The sequence below is a fragment of the Nicotiana tomentosiformis genome, chromosome 9, assembly GCF_000390325.3.
Source record: "Nicotiana tomentosiformis chromosome 9, ASM39032v3, whole genome shotgun sequence".
In the NCBI taxonomy this organism is placed as follows: domain Eukaryota; kingdom Viridiplantae; phylum Streptophyta; class Magnoliopsida; order Solanales; family Solanaceae; genus Nicotiana; species Nicotiana tomentosiformis.
This window is the reverse complement of record NC_090820.1, coordinates 60,939,096-60,964,239: the sequence shown is the minus strand read 5'-3', so window position 1 is coordinate 60,964,239 and position 25,144 is coordinate 60,939,096. Positions and strand designations below refer to the sequence as shown.

General features: G+C 39.5%; 1 protein-coding gene across 1 annotated transcript; it reads left to right on the top strand.

The window, feature by feature from the left end:
• The first annotated feature begins 488 nt into the window (after nt 1–488).
• On the top strand, nt 489–24,716 carry LOC104103391 (uncharacterized). Its single transcript, XM_070184971.1, has 3 exons — nt 489–599; nt 22,552–22,604; nt 23,699–24,716. The coding sequence occupies exons 1-3, from the start codon at nt 489–491 to the stop codon at nt 24,714–24,716; spliced, it is 1,182 nt and encodes a 393-aa protein (XP_070041072.1).
• The last annotated feature ends 428 nt before the right edge of the window (nt 24,717–25,144 follow it).

Sequence of the window (25,144 nt, the reverse complement as noted above, 5' to 3'; positions counted from 1 at the left end):
AACACTTTTACTCTTATTGTCTGGCAGATGGCGAGCACGAGTACCTCTCCCATAGACGAGCAGCAGTAGAGCCTCCAATGACAGATCCTATGCATGGCAGAGGTCGAGGCCGAGGCCGTGACAGAGGCCGAGGTAGGGGCAGGGCTCAGCCTAGGGCCCGGGCAGCAGCCCCATCAGTGGAGCTTCAGATAGAGCTTGACGAGGAGGGTCCAGCTCAGACTGTTCCTGCCGGACTAGCTCAGGTTCCGGAGAGGTTCATTGCTACCCCAGTACTTCAGGATACTTTGGTCCGTTTGGTGGACCTAATGGAGAGTGTGGATCAGACTGACGCGTTTCCCATGGCACCAGCACTATCTCAGGCTGGAGGAGCTCAGACTCCCACCACTCCCGCTCCGGAACAGATAGCTCCCTAGTATCAGGCTCCAGCAGCTCAGCCAGTCGGATTAGTTCAGCAGGTTATTACGACACAGGTCGGAGATGGGCCAGCTATGTCTTCTGAGGCTTTATGGAGATTGGACAGGTTTATCAAGCCTTTTCCTGTTCACTTCAGCGGTGCTCCTTCAGAGGATCCCCAGGAGTATCTTGACAGCTGTCACGAGGTTTTATGGAACATGAGTATAGTGGAGACCAATGGGGTCAATTTTGCTACATTTTAGATAACTAGTTCCGCCAAGAAATGGTGGAGAGATGACCTGTTGACCAGACCAGCTGGGTCGCCTACTCTTACTTAGGACCAGTTCTCTTAACTCTTCATAGAGAAGTTTCTGCCTATCACATTGAGAGAGGAGTGTCGCCGTTAGTTTGAGCGTCTCCAGTAGGGCATCATGACTATTACTAAGTATGAGGCCCGTTTTATGGATTTGGCCCGTCATGCTACCCTTCTGCTTCCCACCAAGAGAGAGAGGGTGAGGAGGTTTATTGATGGACTTGCTCAGCCTATCAGATTGCAGATGGCTAAGGAGATAGGAAATGAGATTTCTTTTCAGGCGGCTGCTAATGTCGCCAGACGAGTCGAACTGGTTTTTACTCAGGGAGGTTAGGGGTCTGACAAGAGACCTCGTCATTCTGGTGAGTTCAGTGGTGCCTCACCTAGAGGCAGGAGTACTTTTGGTAGAGGCCATCCTCCCAGGCCGTTTTATTTAGCGCTTCAGGCATCTCATGGTGCCTCAGGTGTTCATGGCTCTCAGATGCATTATTCCGACCAGCTAGCCTACAGTGCACCACTAACTCCTATTAGAACAATTCCACTCCAGAGTCATCAGGATGGTTATTCAGGTCGACAGGGTCAGTTTCAGGGTCAACAGTCACAACAGCTGAAGTTATGTTATACTTGTGGTGATTCAAGACACATTGCTAGATTTTGCCCTCAGGCAACGGGCAGCTCACATCATCAGAGTTCTCGTGCATGGTTCCGACACCTGTTGCTGCACCACCTGCTCAGCCAGCCAGAGGTAGGGGTCAAGCAGCCAGAGGTAGAGGCCAGACTGTTAGAGGTGGAGATCAGGCCGTTAGAGGTGGAGACCAGCTAGCTAGAGGTCATCCTAGGGACGTAGTTCAGGGTGGTGGGGCCCAGCCCCGGTGTTATGCTTTCCCAGCCAGGCATGAGGCTGAGTCATCTGACGCTGTTATCACAAGTACTGTTTCAGTTTGCAGTAGAGATGCTTCAGTTCTATTTGATCGGGAATCTACTTCCTCCTATATGTCATCCTATTTTGCTTCCTATTTGGTTGTGCCCCATGATTCTTTGAGTGCTCCTGTGTATGTGTCCACACTAGTGGGAGATGTTATTGTTGTAGATCATGTTTATCATTCGTATGTGGTCACCATTGGGAGTCTTGAGACTCGTGTAGATGTCCTACTTCTCGACATGGTTGATATTGATGTCATACTGGGTATGTATTGGCTGTCACCTTATCATGCTATATTATATTGTCACGCCAAGATAGTGACATTAGCCTTGCAGGGGTTACCTCGATTAGAGTGGAGAGGAAATCTTGGCCATTCTGCCAGTAGGGTTATCTCTTATGTGAAGGCTCGGCATATGGTCGAGAACGGGTGTCTAGCTTATTTGGCTTATGTCCGCGATTCTATTGCAGAGGTTCCTTCCATAGATTCGGTGCCTGTTATTTGTGAGTTTGCAAAGGTATTTCTTGCAGACCTGCCGGGGATGCCACCCGATAGGGATATTGATTTCTGCATTGATTTGACTCTGGGAACTCAGCTTATTTCCATTCTGCCATATCGCATGGTCCCACCAGAGTTGGAAGAATTGAAAGAGCAGTTGCAAGATTTGCTTGATAAGGGCTTCATTATGCCTAGTGTCTCACCCTGGGGTGCACCTGTGTTGTTTGTGAAGAATAAAAGATGGATCGATGAGCATGTGTATAGATTATCGGTAGTTGAACAAAGTCACCATCAAGAACAAGTATCTATTACCGAGGATTGATGATTTATTTGATCAGCTTCAGGATGCCAAGGTGTTTTCAAAGACTTATTTGAGATTTGGCAACCATCAGTTGAGGATTAGGGCATCCGATGTTCCTAAGACAGCTTTTGGGACTCGGTATGGGCATTATGAGTTTCTAGTGATGTCATTTGGGCTGACAAATGCCACAGTAGCATTCATGGATTTGATGAACCGGGTGTTCAAACCCTACCTGGATTCCTTTGTGGTTGTGTTTATGGATGATATCTTGATCTACTCCCACAGTCGAGAGGAGCATGAGCAGCACCTTTGGATCGTTCTTCAGATTCTGAAAGACAGTCAGTTATATGCTAAGTTCTCAAAATGCGAGCTTTGGTTGAGTTCAGTTGCTTTTTGGGGTCACGTTGTATCAGCAAAGGGTATTCAGGTGGCTCCTAAGAAGATTGAGGCAGTGCAGAATTGGCCTAGACCCATATGAGCTACAGAGATCCGTAGTTTCCTAGATTTGGCGGGCTATTACCGTCGATTTATGGAGGGGTTTTCATCCATAGCAGCCACGTTGACTAGATTAACCCAGAAGGGTGCCCCGTTTAGGTGGTCAGACGAGTGTGAAGCGAGCTTTCAAAAGCTCAAGACAGCTTTGACTACGGCACCGGTATTGGTGTTACCCACAGGTTCAGGATCTTATACAGTATATTGTGACGCATCTCGTATTGGTTTGGGTGCGGTATTGATGCAGGGTGGAAAGGTTATTACATATGCTTCATGGCAGCTGAAGGTTCACGAGAAGAATTACCCTGTTCATGATCTAGACCTGGCAGCCATTGTTCGCGCGCTGAAGATTTGGAGGCACTATCTTTACGGCGTGCCATGTTAGGTATTCACTGATCATCGGAGCTTGCAGTATTTGTTTGAGCAGAAGGAACTCAATTTGAGGCAGAGGAGGTTGCTGGAGCTATTGAAAGACTATGATATCACCATATTATATCATCCCGGGAAGGCCAATGTGGTGGCCGATGCTTTGAGTAGAAAGTCAGTCAGTATGGGTAGCCTTGCATATATTCCAGTTGGTGAGACACCACTTGCATTGGATGTTCAGGCATTGGCCAACCAGTTCGTGAGGTTAGATGTTTCTGAGCCCAGCCGTGTTTGAGCCTGTACAGTTGCTCGGTCTTCTTTGTTTGAGCGCAGTAGAGATGGGCAGGATGACCATCCTCATTTACATGCCCTTAGAGACACAGTGCAATACAGTAGTGCCAAGCAGGTTACAGTTGGAGATGACAGAGTTTTGAGGATGCAGGGTCATATTTGTGTGCCTAATGTGGATGGACTTTGTGAGTTGACCCTTGAGGAGTCCCACAGTTCCCGGTATTCTATTCATCCGGGCACCGCCAAGATGTATCATGACTTGAGGCAGCATTATTGGTGGAGGCGAATGAAGAAGGACATAGTTGCCTATGTAGCTCGGTGCCTAAATTGCGAGAAGGTGAAGTGTGAGGATCAGAGACCTAGTGGTTTACTCTAGAGGTTAGATATTCCTGAGTGGAAGTGGGAGCGTATCACTATGGATTTTGTTGTTGGACTCCGAGGGACTCAGAGGAATTTTGATGCAGTTTGGGTTATTGTGGATAGGCTGACCAAGTCAGCGCATTTTATTCCTGTGGCAATTACCTATTCCTCGGAGCAGTTAGCAGTGATTTATATTCAGGAGATCGTCCGTCTTCACGGTGTACCTGTGTCTATCATTTCTGATTGAGGTACGTAGTTCAACATGAGTTGGGTACGCAAGTTGAGTTGAGCACAACATTTCATCCTCAGATGGACGGGCTGTCCGAGCTTACTAATCAGATCTTGGAGGATATGCTCTGCGCCTGTGTTATTGACTTTGGAGGTTCTTGGGATCAGTTTTTGTCATTAGCGGAGTTTGCCTACAATAACAGCTACTAGTCGAGCATTCAGATGGCTCCTTATGAGGCATTATATGGTAGACGATATAGGTCGCCAGTTGGGTGGTTCGAGCCGGGGGAGGCTCGGTTATTGGGTACAAATTTAGTTCAGGAGGCCTTGGAAACGGTCAAGATTATACAGGATTGACTTCGTATAGCTCAGTCCAGGCAAAAGAGTTACGCTGACCGTAAAGTTTATGATATTGCATTTATAGTTGGAGAAAGAATATTGCTTCGGGTATCGCCCATGAAGGGTGTTAGGAGATTTGGGAAGAAGGGCAAGTTGAGACCTAGGTATATCGGGCCATTTGAGATCCTCGAGAGAGTGGGGGAGGTAGCTTATAGACTTGCGTTGCCTCCAGGGTTATCTTCAGTTCATCCGACATTCCATGTGTTTATGCACCGGAAATATCATGGTGACCCGTCCCACGTGTTAGATTTTAGCTATGTCCAGTTGGACAAGGATTTGACTTACGAGGAGGAGCCGGTGCCCATTCTAGACCGGCAGGTTCGTCATTTGAGGTCAAAGAGTTACCCTTCAGTTCGAGTGCAGTAGAGAGGTCAGCCTATTGAGGCAGCTACTTGGGAGTTCGAGTCTGATATGCGGAGTAGATATCCCCACCTTTTTACCAGCCCAGGTATTTTTCTATGTCCGTTCGAGGACAAACGGTTGTTTTAGAAGTGGAGAATGTGATGACCCAAAAGGTCATCTTATATTTTAGAACTCGAATTTGCGTGTTTAAGCCTTAAAAATCTCATTTTACCTGCCTCGATTTGCGTGCACAGTCAGGGCAGGTTTTCAGAAAGCTTTTATGTTGAAAATGAATAAAAATAAGAATTTTTGCCTTAAAAGTTGATTTTAGTTGACTTCGGTCAACAATTTTGGTAAACGAGCCCGGATCCATGCTTTGACGGTCCCGGTAGGTCCGTATCGAATAATGGGACCTGGGCGTATGCCCGGAATCGAATTTGGAGGTCCCTAGCTTGAGTTATGATTTTTTGATGAAAATTAAAAGTTTGAAAATTATTTATTTTTAAGAATTGATTGATATTTGGCATTGTTAGTATCGGGTCCGTATTTTAGTTTTGGAGCTCGGTACAGGTTATGATTTTTAAGACTTGTCTGTAAAATTTGATGAGAAACTGAGTTGATTTGACGTGATTCGGATGTCCATTTGAGAATATATGGATTTTAAAGTGTTCTAGATATTTCATTTGATTTGGTGCTAAATTCGTAGTTCCAGGTGCTATTTTGGTAATTTGATCGCGCGAGCAAGTTCGTATGATATTTTTAGACTTGTGTGCATGGTTGGTTTGGAGCCCCGAGGGCTCGGGTGAGTTTTTGATAGGCCACTGGATGTTTTGGACTTGGGAAAAATTTGGTTTCTGCAGATTCTGGTGTGTGGCATATCCTTCTTCTCGCAAATGCGAAGAGTAAACTGGTGAGGCTGAGACTTCTTCTTCTAGAACGCGAAGGCCTGGTCGCGAACACGAAGTGATGGGGGATTTACCCTTCGCGAACGCGAAGCACTTGGGGACCTGGGGGAGGGTTGGTCATGTTCTTCTATGCGAACACGTCCACTAGGTTGCGAACGCAAAGGCTAGGGGGGAGTTGCCTTACGCGAACGGGTAGGAAGACTCACGAACGGGAAGACCTTAGGCCGCTGTGCATCGCGATCACGACAGGCCTCTCGCGAACGCGATGAAGTCCCATCCAGTGGCTTAAAACAGACTCCAAACACGGGTTTGAGCCATTTCTTCAACATTTTCAATAACAAAATGGGTAGAGGCTATTTCCAAGAGTCATTTTCTTCCCCAAAGTGTTGGTAAGTGATTCTAAACCATTTTCTTTCAATTACCCATTACATTTCTTGAATTTTCAACCAAAAATCTAGAGTTTTCATGGTAGAATTAGGGGTTAGGGTAGAAACTAGGGATTTCGGGAATTTGGGGTTTTAGACCTCGATTTGAGGTTGGATTCCAAAACTAATTATATATTCGGGCTCGGGGGTGAATGGGTAAAATGATTTTGGTCCAAACCTCAAGTTTTGACCAAGCAGGTCCGGGGTCGATTTTTCGACTTTTTGGAGGAAATATTTGAAAATTTTAATTTATGAAATATAATTGATTCCTTTAGAAATATTTGATATTATTGAGTCATTTTTGAATAGATACGCGTGGTTTGGAGGTGAATTCCACAGGAAAAGCTGTGATTGAGAATTAAGTGGCCTTCGGAGCGAGGTAAGTGTTGTGTCTAACTTTGACTTGAGTTAATAGGTATTGTGTGAGTATTTTCTACGTGTTGTGTTGTTGAATACGACGTATAGTTAAGGTGACGAGCATCTATACGTTGTGGTCGAGTCATAGCGCGCGAGTGAAATTCCATTCTTGCAAATTTTTAGTCTTAAATCTTGTTATCCATGCTTATTGTTGTTGTTGAAACGTTGGGAAACTTGTATCCGGTTCCCCCAAGGTTGATAAAAATTGTGAATATTGATTCGAGGTTGAGATGTTAAATTGTGAAAGTAATCATTTATGAAATATTGATTTCCTTGTGAAACTCCTCTCTATCCGTTGTTATTAATTATTTTGTGAGGAAGAGTGTAAAGCACGAAGGGTGATGCCGTGCATAGTTTAATTATATTGTGAGGAAGAGTGTAAATCACGAAGGGTGATGTCGTGCATCATCTAATTATATTGCGAGGAACAGTGTAAAGCACGAAGGGTGGTGTCGTGCATAATTTAATTATATTGTGGGGAAGAGTGTAAAGCACGAAGGGTGATGCCGTATATAGTTTAATTATATTGTGAGGCAGAGTGTAAAGCACGAAGGGTGATCCCATGCATAATCTAATTATATTGTTAGGAAGAGTGTAAAGCACGAAGGGTGATGTCGTGCATAATTTATTTATATTGTGAGGAAGAGAGTAAAAGCATGAAGGGTGATGCCGTGCAGTCTTATTTGTTATTTGGTGAGATTGAGAGTAAAAGTACGAAGGGTGATGCCGTGCAGTTTTCCTTGTTGTCTTATTTGCTCAATTCTTTTAAGGATTTCCGGTTTAATTATGTCTTTTCATTTTTCTCACTCTTTATGTTGTGTTCCCCCAATTTATGTTCCCCTCCCATTATTTCTGCATTATTGTTTTACTCATTGTTGTTGCCTCTAGCATGATTATACTGTTAAGGTTATATGTAGGTGTCTTGTCTTAGCCTCGTCACTACTTTGCCGAGGTTAGGTTCGACACTTACCAGTATATGGGGTCGGTTGTACTGATGCTGCACTCTACAATTTCTGTGCAGATTTTGATACCGGCTCAGGTTGATCGAGATTTGCTACTGGTCCGCTGTCCGGAGACTCAAGGTAGATCTGTTGGCGTTCATAGTCCTTGAAGTCCCCGTATATCCTTTATGTCTTACTATTTTCTTTCATTCAGACAGTTGTATTTTCTTCAGACTATTACTTGTTGTAAATTCTAGAATGCTCTTGAATTGTGACCCCAGGTTCGGGTGGTAGTAGATAATACAGGTTCATGATATTCCGCACTTGTTATATTTCATTGTAGTTAATTAATGTTAAATATTGAATGGAAATAAGGAATTGGTAAATGATTCTCTAACGTTGGCTTGCCTAGCAAGTGAAATGTTAGGCGCCATCACGGTCCCGTTAGTGGGAAATTTTGGGTCGTGAACCATTCACAACATCATTATTTTCTTGGCTCTCTTGGCCATACTTATGATTCTTCATTCATGGCATGTTTGCCATATTTCGTATTCCACATTTTTATTTCTTTACTTTCATGGATCATCATCATAAATATCAACAAATAGAATATTTCAAAAATCACAACTTTAGGTTTATTAGCAATGAAGACTTTAAACGCAATGAATTCCTTTCCAAGAAATGGAGTGAAATGATTGACAATCGAAGCACAAGTTAAAATTATAAAGGTGTAACACATCATTTGTTCTTGAAATACTTTTTTCCATAAAGGGCAATACACAATTTCAATTCATGAAGACATAAGAGCTCAAAACATATTGGATATACTTACAAAGCATAGCATTAGTTAAAACAACCACATTTGGGCATGACTTGGGTATATAAGCTTTTAGGCAAATCTATTTTCAAAGTCAGTTTGGAATAGTTGAATCAAGGCTTATTTCATAACCTTTCTCCCATCATCTCATTTCCTTGGCACCTTTGGCCACAAGTATAACTTTCATTATTGGCACAGAGGCCACGCTTTACATATCCAACTAACTTCTTTCACTTTCAAGCATCTTTATAGATTGCCAACAATAAGGCATTTCAAATCAAGACTTCAGGTACACATATAAGCAATTGGAGTTTTAGACGCATGGAGTATTCTTTTCGAGTTAAGCATAATGGACTTTCGTTTGAAACATGACTCAAAGCCATAACATTTTAATACACATATCATTCTTGAGCACATTCCCAAAGGATAACATAATGTTATAAGAACATTCGGAACACATTTTGAATACATAATTCTTGACACTTTGCTTACTCGGGACAATCGAATTTATTGGGAACAACTCGGAACATGGAAATAAGGAACTTGAGCCAACCATACTTGAAACTTACGGGAACATCATGGAATTCAATTCTAAGAGAGTAGTTTAGCCAACATACCTTATTTGAGCTTTCCTTAAGTTACTACAACGTCGCAACACTTCTAGCAATAACAATCCATAGGAAGATAGCAAAAATCAGATAATAATTAGAAGGATTCTCATGGTGTAACTCTCTTAGGAATTTTGTCAAATACCTAGTATGAAAAATAGACTACAAAGCTCTACAATGGTAATCCTTTCATCCCTCAACCAATTTCAACAAGTAACTACCCAAACTGGTTCATTAACCCCGCTTAAGATGTGCTAGCTTGAATATGACCATAAAACTTCATATCCATTATATTTGATCACTGGATGATGATGCTTCTTTGACATGTTTGAGCCTTCAACCCCTACTGGTTTCTATAATTATGAACAACAAGGTTCAAGATTGGCTAAAATAATTCAAAATCCATCAAGGTACTGAGCACAGCATTTCAGGAGGTTATATCTTAAGAAACATGAAGGTTACTACCAATAGTGCTGACATAGTTAATCATTATGATGACATCATTGATTCGACACATGAGGCATAGAGTTCCCTAGAGGCATAAATGATCATCTTGCCATATTTTATCATTAGTGGAACATCTATATCAGATTTCTCTTTCATATGACCTCATAGGAATTGAGTTCCACAAAATATTCCTTGATATAGTTACAATCTTATTAGCACTTGCAACTTGTCTTCTTCTTTTTTTTTCCAAATTTCCCAACAAAAGACATTACTAGGTCAGTTTTCTTATGGGATCATCTGTTTCAAATGAATAACATCTACTAGCTTGCGCGCACACCCTGATAACATCAACCTGCATGGCATTGCCTCAATATGTGAAGTAATATCGTTCTCATACCTTTCTTATCCACCCTCATTTCTCCTTATAAGTCTTATAGGATTTTAATAAACCACTCTACTTCCCTCGTGAACATTCTCACAATACCTCTTTACTGCGAAATACTTCCCAAAACACATATCAACACCCTTCATATATATATTTACTTCAACAATATCATTGGCCCGAACATGGCCTTTTCTAAAACTTGAGATCCTCCTAAATTTTTCAACGACCCCTTCTTGTTCTCCTTATAAGTGTAGTACTTAGTCCACCTGATTCCATCCTCGATAAGTAACTCACCTTATTCCCAGTATTGTAGTCACCAATAGTGTTTCCTGGTATTGCAGCGTAAGAACTATCATGTTAAACATGTTTGGTTCGTAACAAGTGTTCATCATCTCTTAATCAGTTTCGAACATTTTCCCTTGGGCCTAGACAATATGTTGGTACTATATTTCCTTTGTGACTAGAGCATTCACTCCCATCCCATTTTTCCCGTAATTCATAATTGACAACCTTATTGTGCCACACACGTGTTTGCCTCCCATGAATTCGTAGTATCATTGTGCCTGGTTTGTTGAGTTTATCACACTACCACTTCATCACTAGTAGTCTCACTTTCCAATGTAATATGTAGACATGAACTCCCTCTATATCTTATAGTTGATATTTAGTGTTACTCAAGTTGACTGCATTACAGTTGATCTTGTATATCTTTTATTAACACTTGTGCTCTAGGAGAGTCCATCATTCTGATACGAGCTATTTTGCGATAACCATCTTGATCATTATTTTCCAATTCTTCTTGCCTCATTCTTCCTAGTTAGTGAATAACCATGCGTTCTTCCATATATTACGTGGTCTTTTCCCTTAGTTGGGAATTCATCATGCTCGCCTCTGGACACTTGTTGGGATATTCATGGGAAAATGTGTTCATTCGTGTATCACTTAACACTTCCTTTCTTGTAAGATTCGTAAGAGACTCTCCATCAAGTCCCGATGCACTCTTGGGTTATTATAACATCACATTTATCTCTCCCACTTGTTCTGTCATTCTTGAAGACTTGGAATTGTTTTACCTAAATAGCAAATCCGTGATTAACTCATTCTAAGAACTCGCAAGCCTTTCATATTTGACCTATAGTTCTTCCTTGGGTTCCATTGTCCCTGACTTTCTAACAAGTATAAAAACCTTTTTGCAAACCTTACTCTTAGTTTCTAGTATTGTTGACCATGTCATGTCCATTGTCACGTACGAAGAATCTACATTTCTTAACCTTCCACATTATTTTTGTACTAGTGGTTTATCATTTGCATATCCTCTCAGAGAATCATACTACACATGTCTTCAACTAAATATCCAAACATCATAGTTACACGTCCCAACTCTCATTTTAATGAACTTAAGTAGCCTCACCATGGCCCTTCCCTCCCCATTTGACCTATAGTTCTTCCTTGGGTTCCATTGTCCCTGACTTTCTAACAAGTATAAAAACCTTTTTGCAAACCTTACTCTTAGTTTCTAGTATTGTTGACCATGTAATGTCTATTGTCACGTATGAAGAATCTACATTTCTTAACCTTCCACATTATTTTCGTACTAGTGCTTTATCATTTGCATATCCTCTCAGAGAATCATACTACACATGTCTTCAACTAAATATCCAAACATCATAGTTACACGACCCAACTCTCGTTTTAATGAACTTAAGTAGCCTCACCATGGCCCTTCCCTCCCCACTTGGGGTAAATGTTTCACATTTTGACACAACTTTTGAATTTAGCAATTTGAGGAACACAAGTCCCACATCTCTAGTCCTCATGTATATGATTGACTATTAGGGAGATTTTAAGTCCCCATGGTATTAACCTCATATGTCCTCTACTCTTATTCAGCCACATAGGCTTGGGATCCAAATCCCTCGTGTCAATATCCTTTTTGGAGTGTAACACCACTTCACACATTCTTGGTATTTTTATAATATTCATAGTGCTAGAGTCTTCTCATTGTGGGTTCAATTGACTCTCCTTTCTTAACTTTTTGTCTCCCGTGAGAGACCTACACATTTATCATTACTCTCCAGGCCATGTCTTTCATATATCACGTGCCTATGTAACAAATTTACATCTTAGAATCATACACATGGTTCCCACACTATCCACATGTACTAGTTAAGCTTAGGTCTCATTTATCACGTCAATGCCTCTTTGGAGGTGGGTAATCACTTCTAGCACTCTTCTCATATAAATTATGCTCATGGTACTATATACTTGTCTAATATGGCCATACCATTCATTCAATATGATACATGTGCCATCTGTTTAATATTCAGGCCTTTGCCCATTCGTCATGTCACATGACAACATTACTTGGAATAAACCAAAAGAGCATTTAAACTTACCTTGAACCTCAACGCACAAGTCGGAGGAAGAACAGTTTCATAACAAGTTTCATCACACGATTCAGAATATCAAAGAAGGGTATTATTCCTAAATATCCAAGTAGGCTCCAACCTATAGATGTGGTCGACAACACACCGATAAGAAGGACTCTACTAGACACGGCTCCGAGACATCCTAGGACACTTTAAAACTATAAGCTCTGATACCAAGTTTGTCACGCCCCAAAATCGAGGACCGCGACCGGCGCTCAACCGAGTGAACCCGACCGAGCAAGCCTGTTAGATTTAATTCTACCCAAACACATGCACGAATGGAGATAATACATATTTTCATTAATTAGACAAAATGGTGTTCACGTCTACAATAGCAATTCATTTCCAATAGCTTCATCATTTTTAATGTCTCGAATGGACAAGTAATACAACTAAAACATAACATATTTTGTCTTTCCCAGCACCAATACACAACCCACACTATGTCTACGGAGCCTCTATGGATAAAGAAGAGTACAATGATAATGCCGGCAACAAGGCCCCGGCTATACCTCAAACGGAATACACAAGGTACAAAAGATACATGAACCCGAAATGAAGTGGGGCTCACCAAGTCAGCTGGGAAGAAGGTGTACTGCTATCACTGATCAAAATCTCCTTCTGTGGAACCACCTGCATCTATTTAAAGATGTAGCGCCCCCGGCAAAAGGGATGTTAGTACCGTCGAATAGCACTAGTATGTATAACTAAACAGTCTCTCAATAGAATGACAAATAATACAAACAAGATTATTATAATATCAATGAAAGCCTTAATTAACATCAAAGCTCAATTTAGTATCAAGACAGTGTTCAAATAAATTTCCATATCTCACATTGGGTGATTTTTAGTATCGATATACCATTGTTCACAATACCATTATTCACAAAACCAGTACCACCGTACTCTTAGCACGGGTCCGATCACGACCCGATCGGCTAGGCCATCTCATTAGAGACATCAACCACAATTTCTATCAATATCAATACAACCGTCTTTAGCACGGAGTCCAATCACGACCCGATCAGCTAGGCTATCCACTAGGGAGATCAACCACAATTACTATCAATACTAATACCACCGTAAATTTTGTACGGAGTCCGATCACAACCCGATCGGCTAGGCCGTGTTATTTGAAGACATCAACCAAAATCTCAATTTCAATTACAATTTCCAGCACAATCACCACAATGTGTGCGGCATGATGTCCGATCACGACCCGATCGGCTAGGCTGTCTTATTCAAGATATCAACCCTTTTATATCAATCAATATTATCCCAATTAAGAGGAATAATTTTATCACATCAATCTCATCCCAAATAAGGGGAATAATTCACAAAAATAACACAGGTACAAATGTATTTACCTCATCATCTTCCACATTGTATAAATCTCCACTAGTATTTTCAACCACTAATAACAACAATATTTCCTTGGCTATTTTGGCCATTCACAAGATTCTTTATTCAAGGCACGGTGGCCATATTTGTTATTCCACACTTTTATTTCTTCTCTTTCATGTATCATCATCATAAATATCAACATACATATAATATTCCGGAAATCTCAACTTTAAGGTCATTTGAAATGATCAATTTAAGCACTATAGATTTCTTTTCGAGAAGTGGAGTAAAATGATTGGCAATTGATGTGCAAGTTTAAATCATCAGCAAATAACACACCATTTATTCTTGACATATTTCCCCCCACAAGAGGCAATACACAATTTTCACTCACGAATATGTAAGAATGCAAAACACATTGGAAATACTCACAAAGCATAGTATTTGTTAAAACAGCCACTTATGGCATGACTTGAGTACGAAAGCTTTTAGGCAATTCTATTTTCGAAGTCATTTTAAAACATTTGAGTCGAGACTCATTTCATAACCTTTCTCACATCATTTCATTTCATTGGCACTAATGGCCATAATTATAAGATCATTCTTGGCACGTTGGCCATATTCAGTGTTTCATGCCCACCTTATCAATTTCAAATATCATTAACATCATCAACAACAAATACAACTCAAATCAAGGTGTGTAGTACATATGTGAGCAATTTAGAGTCTAAGGCACATAGAGATATTTCACAAAATTTGGCATATTAGCCTTCATTTGAACTTGACTTAAAGTCGAAACATTATTAATGCACAACCCATATTTTAACACATCCTTAATTGGTTACATAACATGAATAAAGCATTTGGGATGCTTGTTGAACATATATCTTTCAACCCAATCTTACTTGGAATAGCCAGTTTCCTAATGAATTACTCGGGACTTACATAATTTACATGAATATCGTGGGATTCAATTCTAAGAGAAGAGTTTAGCCAACATACCTTGTTGGAGTTCTTTAGTGATACTAAAAGCACAAACTACTCTTACAACTTTAATCTACATCAACATAATTCATTGGCACCAATATTAGTAACAAATTCCATAATTTAGGCCATTTAGGCATTTTATCAAACACTTAGTAGGCATGAATCTATACATCTCTTAACCATAGAATTAGTTCATCCAACTACTACCATTTACCAACAATTTATCCAACCATAATTTTTAAACAATCCATAACTCTAAACATCACATACATGACCATCCATCCACCCTTAACTAACAAAAATCCATCAAGTAATCACCTTTCAATCTCTACAATGGTTATGTATTTAACTTGGGAACTTATGGCTTTCAATCACCATACCATAAGTTCCAATACTTAATTCATACTCATATTCTCATAATATATCCATACATGTAAGTCTAAGGGTGTAGGATTACCTTTTGGAAGAAATCTTGCAAAAACCCTCCTTTGAGTTCTTGAAGAAATTTCTTGAAGATCTATGTATTTTATGGATGATTGAGTTAGTTTTAGGGCGGAATTGATGGAATGAAACACAAAATTAGTAGGGATTACTCACCTTGAAGATGGGGGGAGTTGGAGGTCTTGAGAGAGTGGAGGAAAATCCCAAAGTTTTGTCAAGAAAAATGGGGTAAAATGAACCCCGAATGAGTATATAGCGTTTCGGGCATCACAGGCAGCGTGGGGCACTACGTATGGCCCAATTTCTAGAACCTCAAAAATCACAGCACCAGGGCTAGCGCCCCACACTACCCTGGGCGCTGGCGATGGGAAATCGTTTCTATTTCGACTGAAAATGGGCATAACTCTCTCATACGATGTCCGAATTCGATGATTCATTTTGCTACGGCTCCATAATTTCACTACAGATCTAATGCTTCAATAAAAATTGAATTTGGAGATCGTTTTCTAAAAGTGATACGGCATATATGCGAAGTAACGGCGTTGGTGAAACACTACTGATGTCAAAATAATGCGGTTCCACCCCATAGGTCTCCTTTGATACTCACATATGTTATTCCCGAATACCGTAGTCGCACTTTAAAATATTAAATTATTAGGAAATTTTTAACGGGGCATTACAACTAAGCTGCCCAAAAATTAACAATCCCCACGCGAACCCGATGACTAACCTTCACAGACCTACGTGATCGCAGACACTGCTACGCGATCATTAATAACAACCACGCGGAACCCAACTGCCTCACTTCCTCTTCGCAAACGCAACTTAGCCCACGCGTTCATGATTCACTGCTTCTTCCACCTTACGCGATCGTAGACAAAAACTCGCGATCGCATAGAACAAAACCTCAGCTACCCAAAATAAGCCTACGCGATCGCGGACCTTCCCATGCGATCTCGTATAAGAAAACCAGACCCATACACCAGAAAACTTCCGCAATCTTCAAAGTCCCATTTCATTCCATTAACCATCCGTAATCCACCCGAGGCCCCCGGGACCCCAACCAAACATACCAACAAGTCCTAAAATATCATACAAACATAGTCGAGGCCTCAAATTGCATAAAAAAAAATATCAAAACACGAATCGCACCCCAATTCAAGCCTAATGGATTTATGAACTCCTAACTTCTATATTCGATGCCGAAACCTATCAAATTAAGTCCGATTGACCTAAAATTTTGCACAAAATTCATAAATGACACAACAGACCTATTCCAACTTCGGAACCAAAATTCGAGCTCGTTAACCACAAAGTCAAACTTCTCAATTTCCAAAACTTCTAATTTCCAACTTTCGCCATTTCAAGCCTATCTCAACTACAAACCTCCAAAATACTATCCAGACACACTCCTAAGTCCAAAAGCACCCAACGAAGCTATCAGAACTATCAAAATTCCATTCCGAAGCCATTTACACATAAGTCAACATCCGATTAACCTTTTCAACTTAAGCTTCCAACCTTGAGACTAAGTGTCTCAACTCATTCCGGAACATCTTCGGAACCGAACCAACTACCTCGGCAAGTCACATAACGATCGTTGACCACAAAATAAGCAGCAAATGAGGGAACGGGGCTACAACACTAAAAACAACCAGCCAGGTCATTACATATTGAGCTTTGATGATTTCTCAGCCATGAGAGTAGATATAGCAAAGTTAGACAATAAGGAAAATAAGATGATGATGCGACAAGCGCAGCAGATGCAATAGGTGCAACAAATGTCTACTTATTGTAAGATATGTGGAGAAAGCCACATGGGTAACCATTGTCCTTTGAATCCTGAATCCATTTATTATGTGGGGCAGCACAACACGGATCCGATGAACTAGAATACTCAGTATAGGAACACTTACAATCCAAATTGGAGAAACCATCGCAACTTTTCTTATGGCGGTAATCACAACTGTAAACCTCAAGGAAATTTCAACGTACTAGAAACTCCACCACAACATGCAGAGGATACTACTAATGAGTTGTTAAAATGATCTTGCTTGATAATCAAAAACTCCATCTTGATAAACAACAAATTTTAACAGAATGCAATAATTTGGAAAGGGAAGTTGGGAAGATCGCCTCCACTCAGAATGATAGACCTAATAGGGCACTCCCAAGTGATATTGAGATGAATTTGTTACACCCCATATTTCATACGTAAAAGTAGGTCGTAAGCAAACTGATGTAAGACAAAAAATGAGAATATCTATGAAGGAATATAAAGTAAGTTAATCATGTTACCTTGGAGGTTAAAAATATTTAAGATCATGAACAACAAGTACCCAGAGGGTTGGAAGGTTCAGAAGCTAAACGAATTGAAGAAAATAAATTTTGTCGAAAGTCGTCAAGTTGGGAATGTTATAACCCGTACTTGTGGGGTGATACTAGAGTGCTTAACATGATAAGAGGGTTATGTTTTGAGTCATTTTAGTCATAGGATAGTACGTGTTAAGTTTGAATTCAAGCGAGTTGTGGAACAAAAGTCGATCAAAGTCGTCACAGGTTACATTCATAAGTTTTATTGATATTTGGTTCTAATGTCACTGAGCTTTTCTTCCAATACACTTAGCGTTATGGGTTTATTCACCTATTAAATTAAAGATATATGAGTCTAGTTTCTAACTCATTAAACTGTTTGTCAATTCAACATCAGAGTAGATAGATATATTTATTTTTGCAAGACTTCGCAGACTGCATAGGTGACAAGTAAGTGTGTCACCTACATGCTTAAATGAAAGGAGCGAATATGTCCAAAAAAGAGGCTAGTTTGGGTCGGACAAAGAGCACTTTTAAGGGCTTATTTCCTGCATAAATTACACTTATTATAGAGAAAAAAATCAGAGATAAGCCCATGTAAACTTCTCCCAAAAATTCAACATAAAACCCTAAATAATTTTCTCTTCTTTTCAGGTTCTATTTGGAGGAAAACCTAAGGGTTGAAGAACCAAGATAGGAGATGATATATTCACCAAATAAGGTAAATATACTGTTATATTTCATCAATTTTTTCTGCTGGAAAACTATATAAATTCGTTCAATAATTGTAACAACTCACTAGACGGTGATCGGAAGCCGTGAGTTCGAGTTATTTAACTTGTAGTGGACTATTTTGTGGGCAGTTTCGTGTATTTGTTGGGTTGTGTGTTTTGATACTATTTTATGGGGTTTTGGAGTAGAAAATGTGTGGAGAAATACCACATAATTGCGGGTTGGTAGGCTGGTCATTCATCGTAACATTTTCGGGTTGTTTGACACTACTATGGTTGTCGTTTTGTGTATGAAGTGATTGGGGTATGTTGGGCTATTTTGTGGTATTTTGTTATGGACATAATGTTGGAAAATGATGTATATATGTTATTGTTGTGTTCTTGTGTTGATGGTATTCTCTCGAATTGGGAGGATGTAAAGATTATAGGGAAGATGCTGCCCATTTTATTATAAAATAAGCTTGTCGTTCGTTGTGCGATAGTTGTACCTTTCACAACTTAATGATTGTATTATTATCATTGTTGTAGGTAAAGGTTCGAAGATACGAGTTCAACATGGTTATTGAAAAGACTATGATAAGGTATGTTAAGGCTAAACCTTTTCTTCATTTTGGCATGATCTCGCAACTATATGCGTTTGATAACGAGACATAAAGAGAAGTTCATACTCCTGAATTTATATGCATTATCCTAGTCTCATAATTTATAGTATTCTCCCTTATCGAGACTTTATATTCAGTTAAGCCGTGTCTAATAGGGTATTGTTTATAGATGTGTTGTGCACCTCATTATATAAGCGGGGAACTACATGGCATTTAGGAGTTGGTTACCCTTCTTTCAAATCTAAGTCATACTGTAGAACTGAGTTGTAGGAAAGTTTAGTTAAACCTACATATTGGTTTTTGCATACAGAGATGTCGGTGACTAGGAAGACTACGGCTAGTCAGAGGAGAGATACCAGTACTTTCATGTTGGAATGCATCTTAAGGGGATCAATATAAGTCGGAGAGTTTAAGGACCTTTACCAAGATAATGATGAGTTAAAACATGTGTTAAGGAAGTATCGTGATGGTTGGAGACTGATAAGCACATTAGTCAACATTCGAGGATGAATGATCCAAAGGGGGGAATGATGTTACACTCCATATTTTCGTACGAAAAAGTACGTCGTAAGCAAACTGATGTAAGACCACAAACGAGATCATCTTTGAAAGTATATAAAGTAAGTTAATCATATTACCTTAGAGGTTACAAATATTTAAGATCATGAACAACAAGTACCAAGAGGGTTGGAAGGTGCAGAAGCTAAATGAATTGAAGAAAATATCGACAAGTTGGGAATGTTATAACCCGTGCCTTTGGGTGAGACTAGGGTGGTTAACATGAAAAGAGGGTTATGTTATAATTTATTTTACTCATATGATAGTCATGTGTTATGTTTGAAGTCAAGCGATTTGGGGAACAAAAGTCGATGAAAGTCGTCATAAGTTACGTTCATAAGTTTTATTGATATTTGGTTCTAATATCACTGAGGTTTTGTCCCAATATACTTAGAGTTACGGGGTGATCCACCCATCAAACTGAAGATCTATGAGTCTAATATCTAATGCATTAAACCATTTATCAATACGACATCGAAGTAGAGAGATATATGAAATTTTGTGAGACTGCATAGGTGACAAGTAGGTGTGTCACCTACTTGCTTAAACGAAATGACCAAATATGTCCAAAAAGGGACTAGTTCGGATCGTCCAAAGAGACCTTTTCAGGGATTATTTCCTGCATATATTACACTCATTATAGAGCAAAATAATAGAGATACGACCCTCCAAGCTTCTCCCAAAAAGTCAACAAAAAACCGTAAATGATTTTCTCTTCTTTTCATGTTCTAGTTGGAGAAAACACTTAGGGTTGAAGAACCAATATAGGAGATGAGATATACGAAAAATAAGGTCAGTATACTGCTCTTTTTCATAAATGTTTTTGTGCTGGAAAAATATAAAAATTCGTTCTATATTTATAAGAACTCACGGGACGGTGATCGGAAGCCGTGAGTTTGAGTTATTCAACTTGTAGTAGACTGTTTTGTGGGTTGTTTCGTGTATTTGTTGGGTTGTGTATTTTGATACTATTTTATGGAGTTTTAAAGTAGAAAGTGTGTGGAGAAATACCACATAATGGTGGGTTGGTAGGCTGGTCATTCGTCGTAACATTTTTGGGTTTTTTGACACTACTATGGTTGTCGTTTTGTGTATGAATTGATTGGGGTGTGTTGGGCTATTTTGTGGTATTTTGTGATGGAAAAATGGTTGGAAAATGATGTATATATGTTATTGTTGTGTTCTTGTGTTTTTGGTATTCTATCGAATTGGGAGGATGTAAAGATTATAGGGAAGATGCTATCCATTTTATTTGAAAATAAGCTTGTCATTCTTTGTGCAATAGTTGTAGCTTTCACAACTTAATGATAGTATTATTATCAGTGTTGTAGGTTAAGGTGCGAAGATACGAGTTCAACGTGGTTATTGAAAAGACTGTGATAAGGTATGTTAAGGCTAAACCTTTCCTTCATTTTGGTATGATCTCGCAACTATATGCGTTTGATAACGAGACATAAAGAGAAGTTCATGCTCCTGAATTTATATGCATTATCCTAGTCTCATAATTTATAGTATTCTCCCTTATCTGGACTTTATATTCAGTTAAGTCGTGTCTTATAGGGTCTTGTTTATAGATGTGTTGTGCACCTCATTATATAAGCGGGGAACTACATGGCATTTAGGAATTGGTTACCCTTCTTTAAAATCTAAGTCGTGTTGTAAAACAGAGTTATAGGAAATTTTAGTTAAACTTACATATTGGTGTTTGCATACAGAGATGCCGGTGACTAGGAAGACTACAACTAGTCAGAGGAGAGATACCAGTACTTTCATGTTGGAATGCATCTTAAGTGGATCAATATAAGTCGGAGAGTTAAAGGACCTTTACCAAGATAATGATGAGTTAAAACATGTGTTAAGGAAGTATCGTGATGGTTGGAGACTGATAAGCACATTAGTCAACATTCTAGGACGAATGATCCAAAGGGGGGAATGATGTTACACTCCATATTTTCGTACGAAAAAGTACGTCGTAAGCAAACTGATGTAAGACCACAAATGAGATCATCTTTGAAAGTATATAAAGTAAGTTAATCATGTTACCTTAGAGGTTACAACTATTTAAGATCATGAACAACAAGTACCAAGAGGGTTGGAAGGTGCTGAAGCTAAATGAATTGAAGAAAATATCGACAAGTTGGGAATGTTATAACCCGTGTCTTTGGGTAAGACTAGGGTGCTTAACATGAAAAGAGGGTTATGTTATAATTTATTTTACTCGTATGATAGTCATGTGTTATGTTTGACGTCAAGCGAGTTAGGGGACAAAAGTCGATGAAAGTCGTCACAAGTTACATTCATAAGTTTTACTGATATTTGGTTCTAATGTCACTGAGCTTTTCTCCCAATATACTTAGATTTACGGGGTGATCCACCCATCAAATTGAAGATCTATGAGTCTAATGTCTAATGCATTAAACCGTTTATCAATACGACATCGAAGTAGAGATATATATGAAGTTTTCTGAGACTGTATAGACTGCATAGGTGACAAGTAGGTGTGTCACCTACTTGCTTAAACGAAAGGACCAAATATGTCCAAAAAGGGGCTAGTTCGGATCGTCCAAAGAGACCCTTTCATGGATTATTTCCTGCATATATTACACTCATTATAGAGCAAAAGAATAGAGACCCTGCAAACTTCTCCCAAAAAGTCAACAAAAAACCCTAAATGATTTTCTCTTCTTTTCATGTTCTAGTTGGAGAAACAATTTAGGATTGAATAACCAATATAGGAGATGAGATATTCGCCAAATAAGGTAAGTATACTTCTCTTTTTCATAAAATTTTTTCTGCTGAAAAATTATAAAATTTCGTTCTATGTTTATAAGAACTCACGGGACGGTGATCGGAAGGCGTGGGTTCGAGTTATTCAACTTGTAGTGGACTGTTTTGTGGGCTGTTTTGTGTACTTGTTGGGTTGTGTATTTTTATAATATTTTATGGAGTTTTGGTGTAGAAAGGGTGTGGAGAAATAGCATATAATGGAGGGTTGGTAGGCTGGTCATTCATCATAACATTTTCGGGTTGTTTGACACTACTATGGTTGTCATTTTGTGTATGAAGTGATTGGGGTGTGTTGGGCTATTTTGTGGTATTTTGTGATGGACATGAGGTTGGAAAATGATGTATATATTTTATTGTTGTGTTCTTGTGTTGTTGGTATTCTCTCGAATTGGGAGGATGTAAAGATTATAGGGAAGATGCTGCCCATTTTATGATAAAATAATCTTGTCGTTCGTTGTGCGATAGTTGTACCTTTCACAACTTAATGATAGTATTATTATCATTTTTGTAGATTAAGGTGCAAATATATGAGCTCAACGCGGTTATTAGAAAGATTATGATAAGGTATGTTAAGGCTAAACCTTTCCATCATGTTGGCAAGATCTTGTAACTACGTGCGTTTGATAATGAGACATAAAGCGAAATTTGTACTACTAAATTTATGTACATTATCCTAGTCTTATAAGTTATAGTATTTTCACCACCATCAAGCTATAATCGGTGGGTAGGGCCCTATTGGGCAACCTCTGATCAGATGGTAAGTTATATACCGAGCCTATTGTGGCTGAGCGCCTCTGAGATAGCCCACAATGGCCAAGATACCGAGCCTAATATGGTAGAGCGCCTACGAGCTAGCCTACTACGACTGAGAAGTTACACTCACCGTGCGTTATAGGGACGGACATCTATTTTACTTACTATATTGAGAGAGTTGAGTCAGTATCAGCAGGTAAATATATCTTCAGATCATCTTTAACTCCTAGTTACTTTCACTTACTATATTATCAGTTCAGTTTCAGCTTTAAGTTATTCTATTGCCTTACATACTCGGTACATTATTTTGTACTATCGTCCCTTTTCTAGGGACACTGTATTTCATGCATGCAAGTTCGGATAGACAAACGGGTAGACCCCCTCAGTAGGTGTTTTTCGAGTTCAGCTTGATCGATAAGCTCCACGTCTTTTGGAGTTGTTGAGTCTAGGGTTTTGAGTACATATTGTGTGTGTGTGTGTGTATATATATATATATATATATATATATACACTATATGGGTAGGTCAGGACTCTGTTCCGACCACAGTACACTCATTAGTAGAGTCTTGTAAACATATCCTGTCAATCAGTGCAGTATGTTGGGCTTGTAGGCCTTGTATGTATATATTTTTTGGTTTGTCAACTATAGTAGTTAAGACGGCCTTGCCGTCCCACCTTTATATTAATGTTCAGTTAGAGCTAGTCTCCGTTTAGTTTTATATTTTATTTCACATATTGTCTTGCAATGTGGCCCTATGGCCAAAGTATCACATTGTATGTTCAGAGTCCCTGAGTCTCAGGTTGGTAAGCTCGGTTAAGTGAGGCACCGGATGCCAGTCTCACCTCCCTAGGTTTGGGGCGTGATAAAATCCCATTGAACAAATGTAAGCAATTAATGTAAGAAGTGGGAAAGCATTGGAAGAGGTTCTACCTAAAAAGTATGTGTCTAAAGAATTTTTTGAAAGATTGGTACCTCAACCAGAGGTAGAAGCTGAAAAGAAAGATGATAAACATAGGCAGGAGATAGAGGTAAGGCCACCACCGCCTTTTCCTCAAAGGCTGCAAATGTTGAAAGATGAGTCCAAGTACAAAACGCTCTTAGATATCTTGATCCAGGTGCGAGTGAATCTACCTTTGATAGAAGTGTTGCAAGATGTTCCTAAATATGCCAAGTACTTGAGAGACATCGTGGCCAATAAAAGAAGGTTGACACAGTTTGAAATAGTTGCACTTACTGAGGAGTGCAATGCTAGAGTACAAAGTAAGCTCCCGCCTAAGTTGATGGATCCTTGTTATTTTACAATCCCCTTGGCGATTGGAAAACACGAGGTTGGTAGAGCCTTGTGCGATGTAGGAGCAAGAATTAATTTGATGCCACTATCAGTGTTCAAGCAGCTCGATCTTGGAGCCCCCATACCTACTACTATAACTCTACAGCTACCGAATCAGTCATTAGTGGTGCTTAAAGGAATTATTGAAGATGTGCTTGTGCGAGTGGGGAAGTTTATCTTTCCCCCCGATTTCATTATTCTTGACTACATGGTCGATGAGGCGGTTCCAATTATTTTGGGGCGACCATTCCTGGCTACTTGTGGAGCACTTATTGATGTGAGGGAGGGTGAACTAAAGATGAGAGTGCATGACGAAGAAATCACATGCAATGTGTACAAGGCTTTTAACCTTCCTAAGCATTATGAGGATTTGTGCATGATCTCTGTGGTAGAATCAAAGTTGATAGAGCAAGGTTCTTATTTGGAGCCTACTGGTATGGAAAAGAAAATCGAGTTAGAAGAAGTGGTGTTGCCAGCTAAATGTGTAATGGTAAAAGAGAAAAGGGTCAGAGAGGAAAGAGGAGATCCTCCTAGAGCGCGCAAGAAGGCAAAACTCCATGGAAAGAGGAGGAAGCGAAAGCGCCCAGCTTGAGCAGAGTAGCAGAGTTGTACCACAACTATAAATAGGATGCTTGTTGGGAGGCAACACAACATGTATTTTATTTATTCTTATTTTTATTTTTTTAGTTTTACGTTTTGTTTGTTTTTATTTTGCAGATTAGGGGAAGTCTGAGTACCCAAAGTTGAAGCTGAGGAGCATGTTTGAGCTTAAGTGCGAGGTCGTCTCGACCCTTAATATTGAGGGTCATATTCTAGTTAGGCCTTAGAGGGTCTCAAGGAGTATTTATCATCCTTATTTTAATATTATTCTCTGTGATCATGCATCGAGGACTATGCATGTCATAAGTGTGGGGTGGGGGAAATTACTTTCTGAGTGTAATTGTATAAAAATCTTTTCTCATTTTTTTTTGTATATAACTCATAGTTAGATGTAGTCTAGTTTAGAGTAGTAAACTTAAA

Bases quoted from the DNA above. Each gene is read 5' to 3' on its own strand.
- LOC104103391 (XM_070184971.1), top strand. From the start codon at position 489: ATGTCTTCTGAGGCTTTATGGAGATTGGACAGGTTTATCAAGCCTTTT. The intron at 600-22,551 runs GTTTTATGGAAC...TCATTTTTGTAG, and splicing joins ATCTTGACAGCTGTCACGAG to ATTAAGGTGCAAATATATGA. The intron at 22,605-23,698 runs GTATGTTAAGGC...TAATGTAAGAAG, and splicing joins ATTAGAAAGATTATGATAAG to TGGGAAAGCATTGGAAGAGG.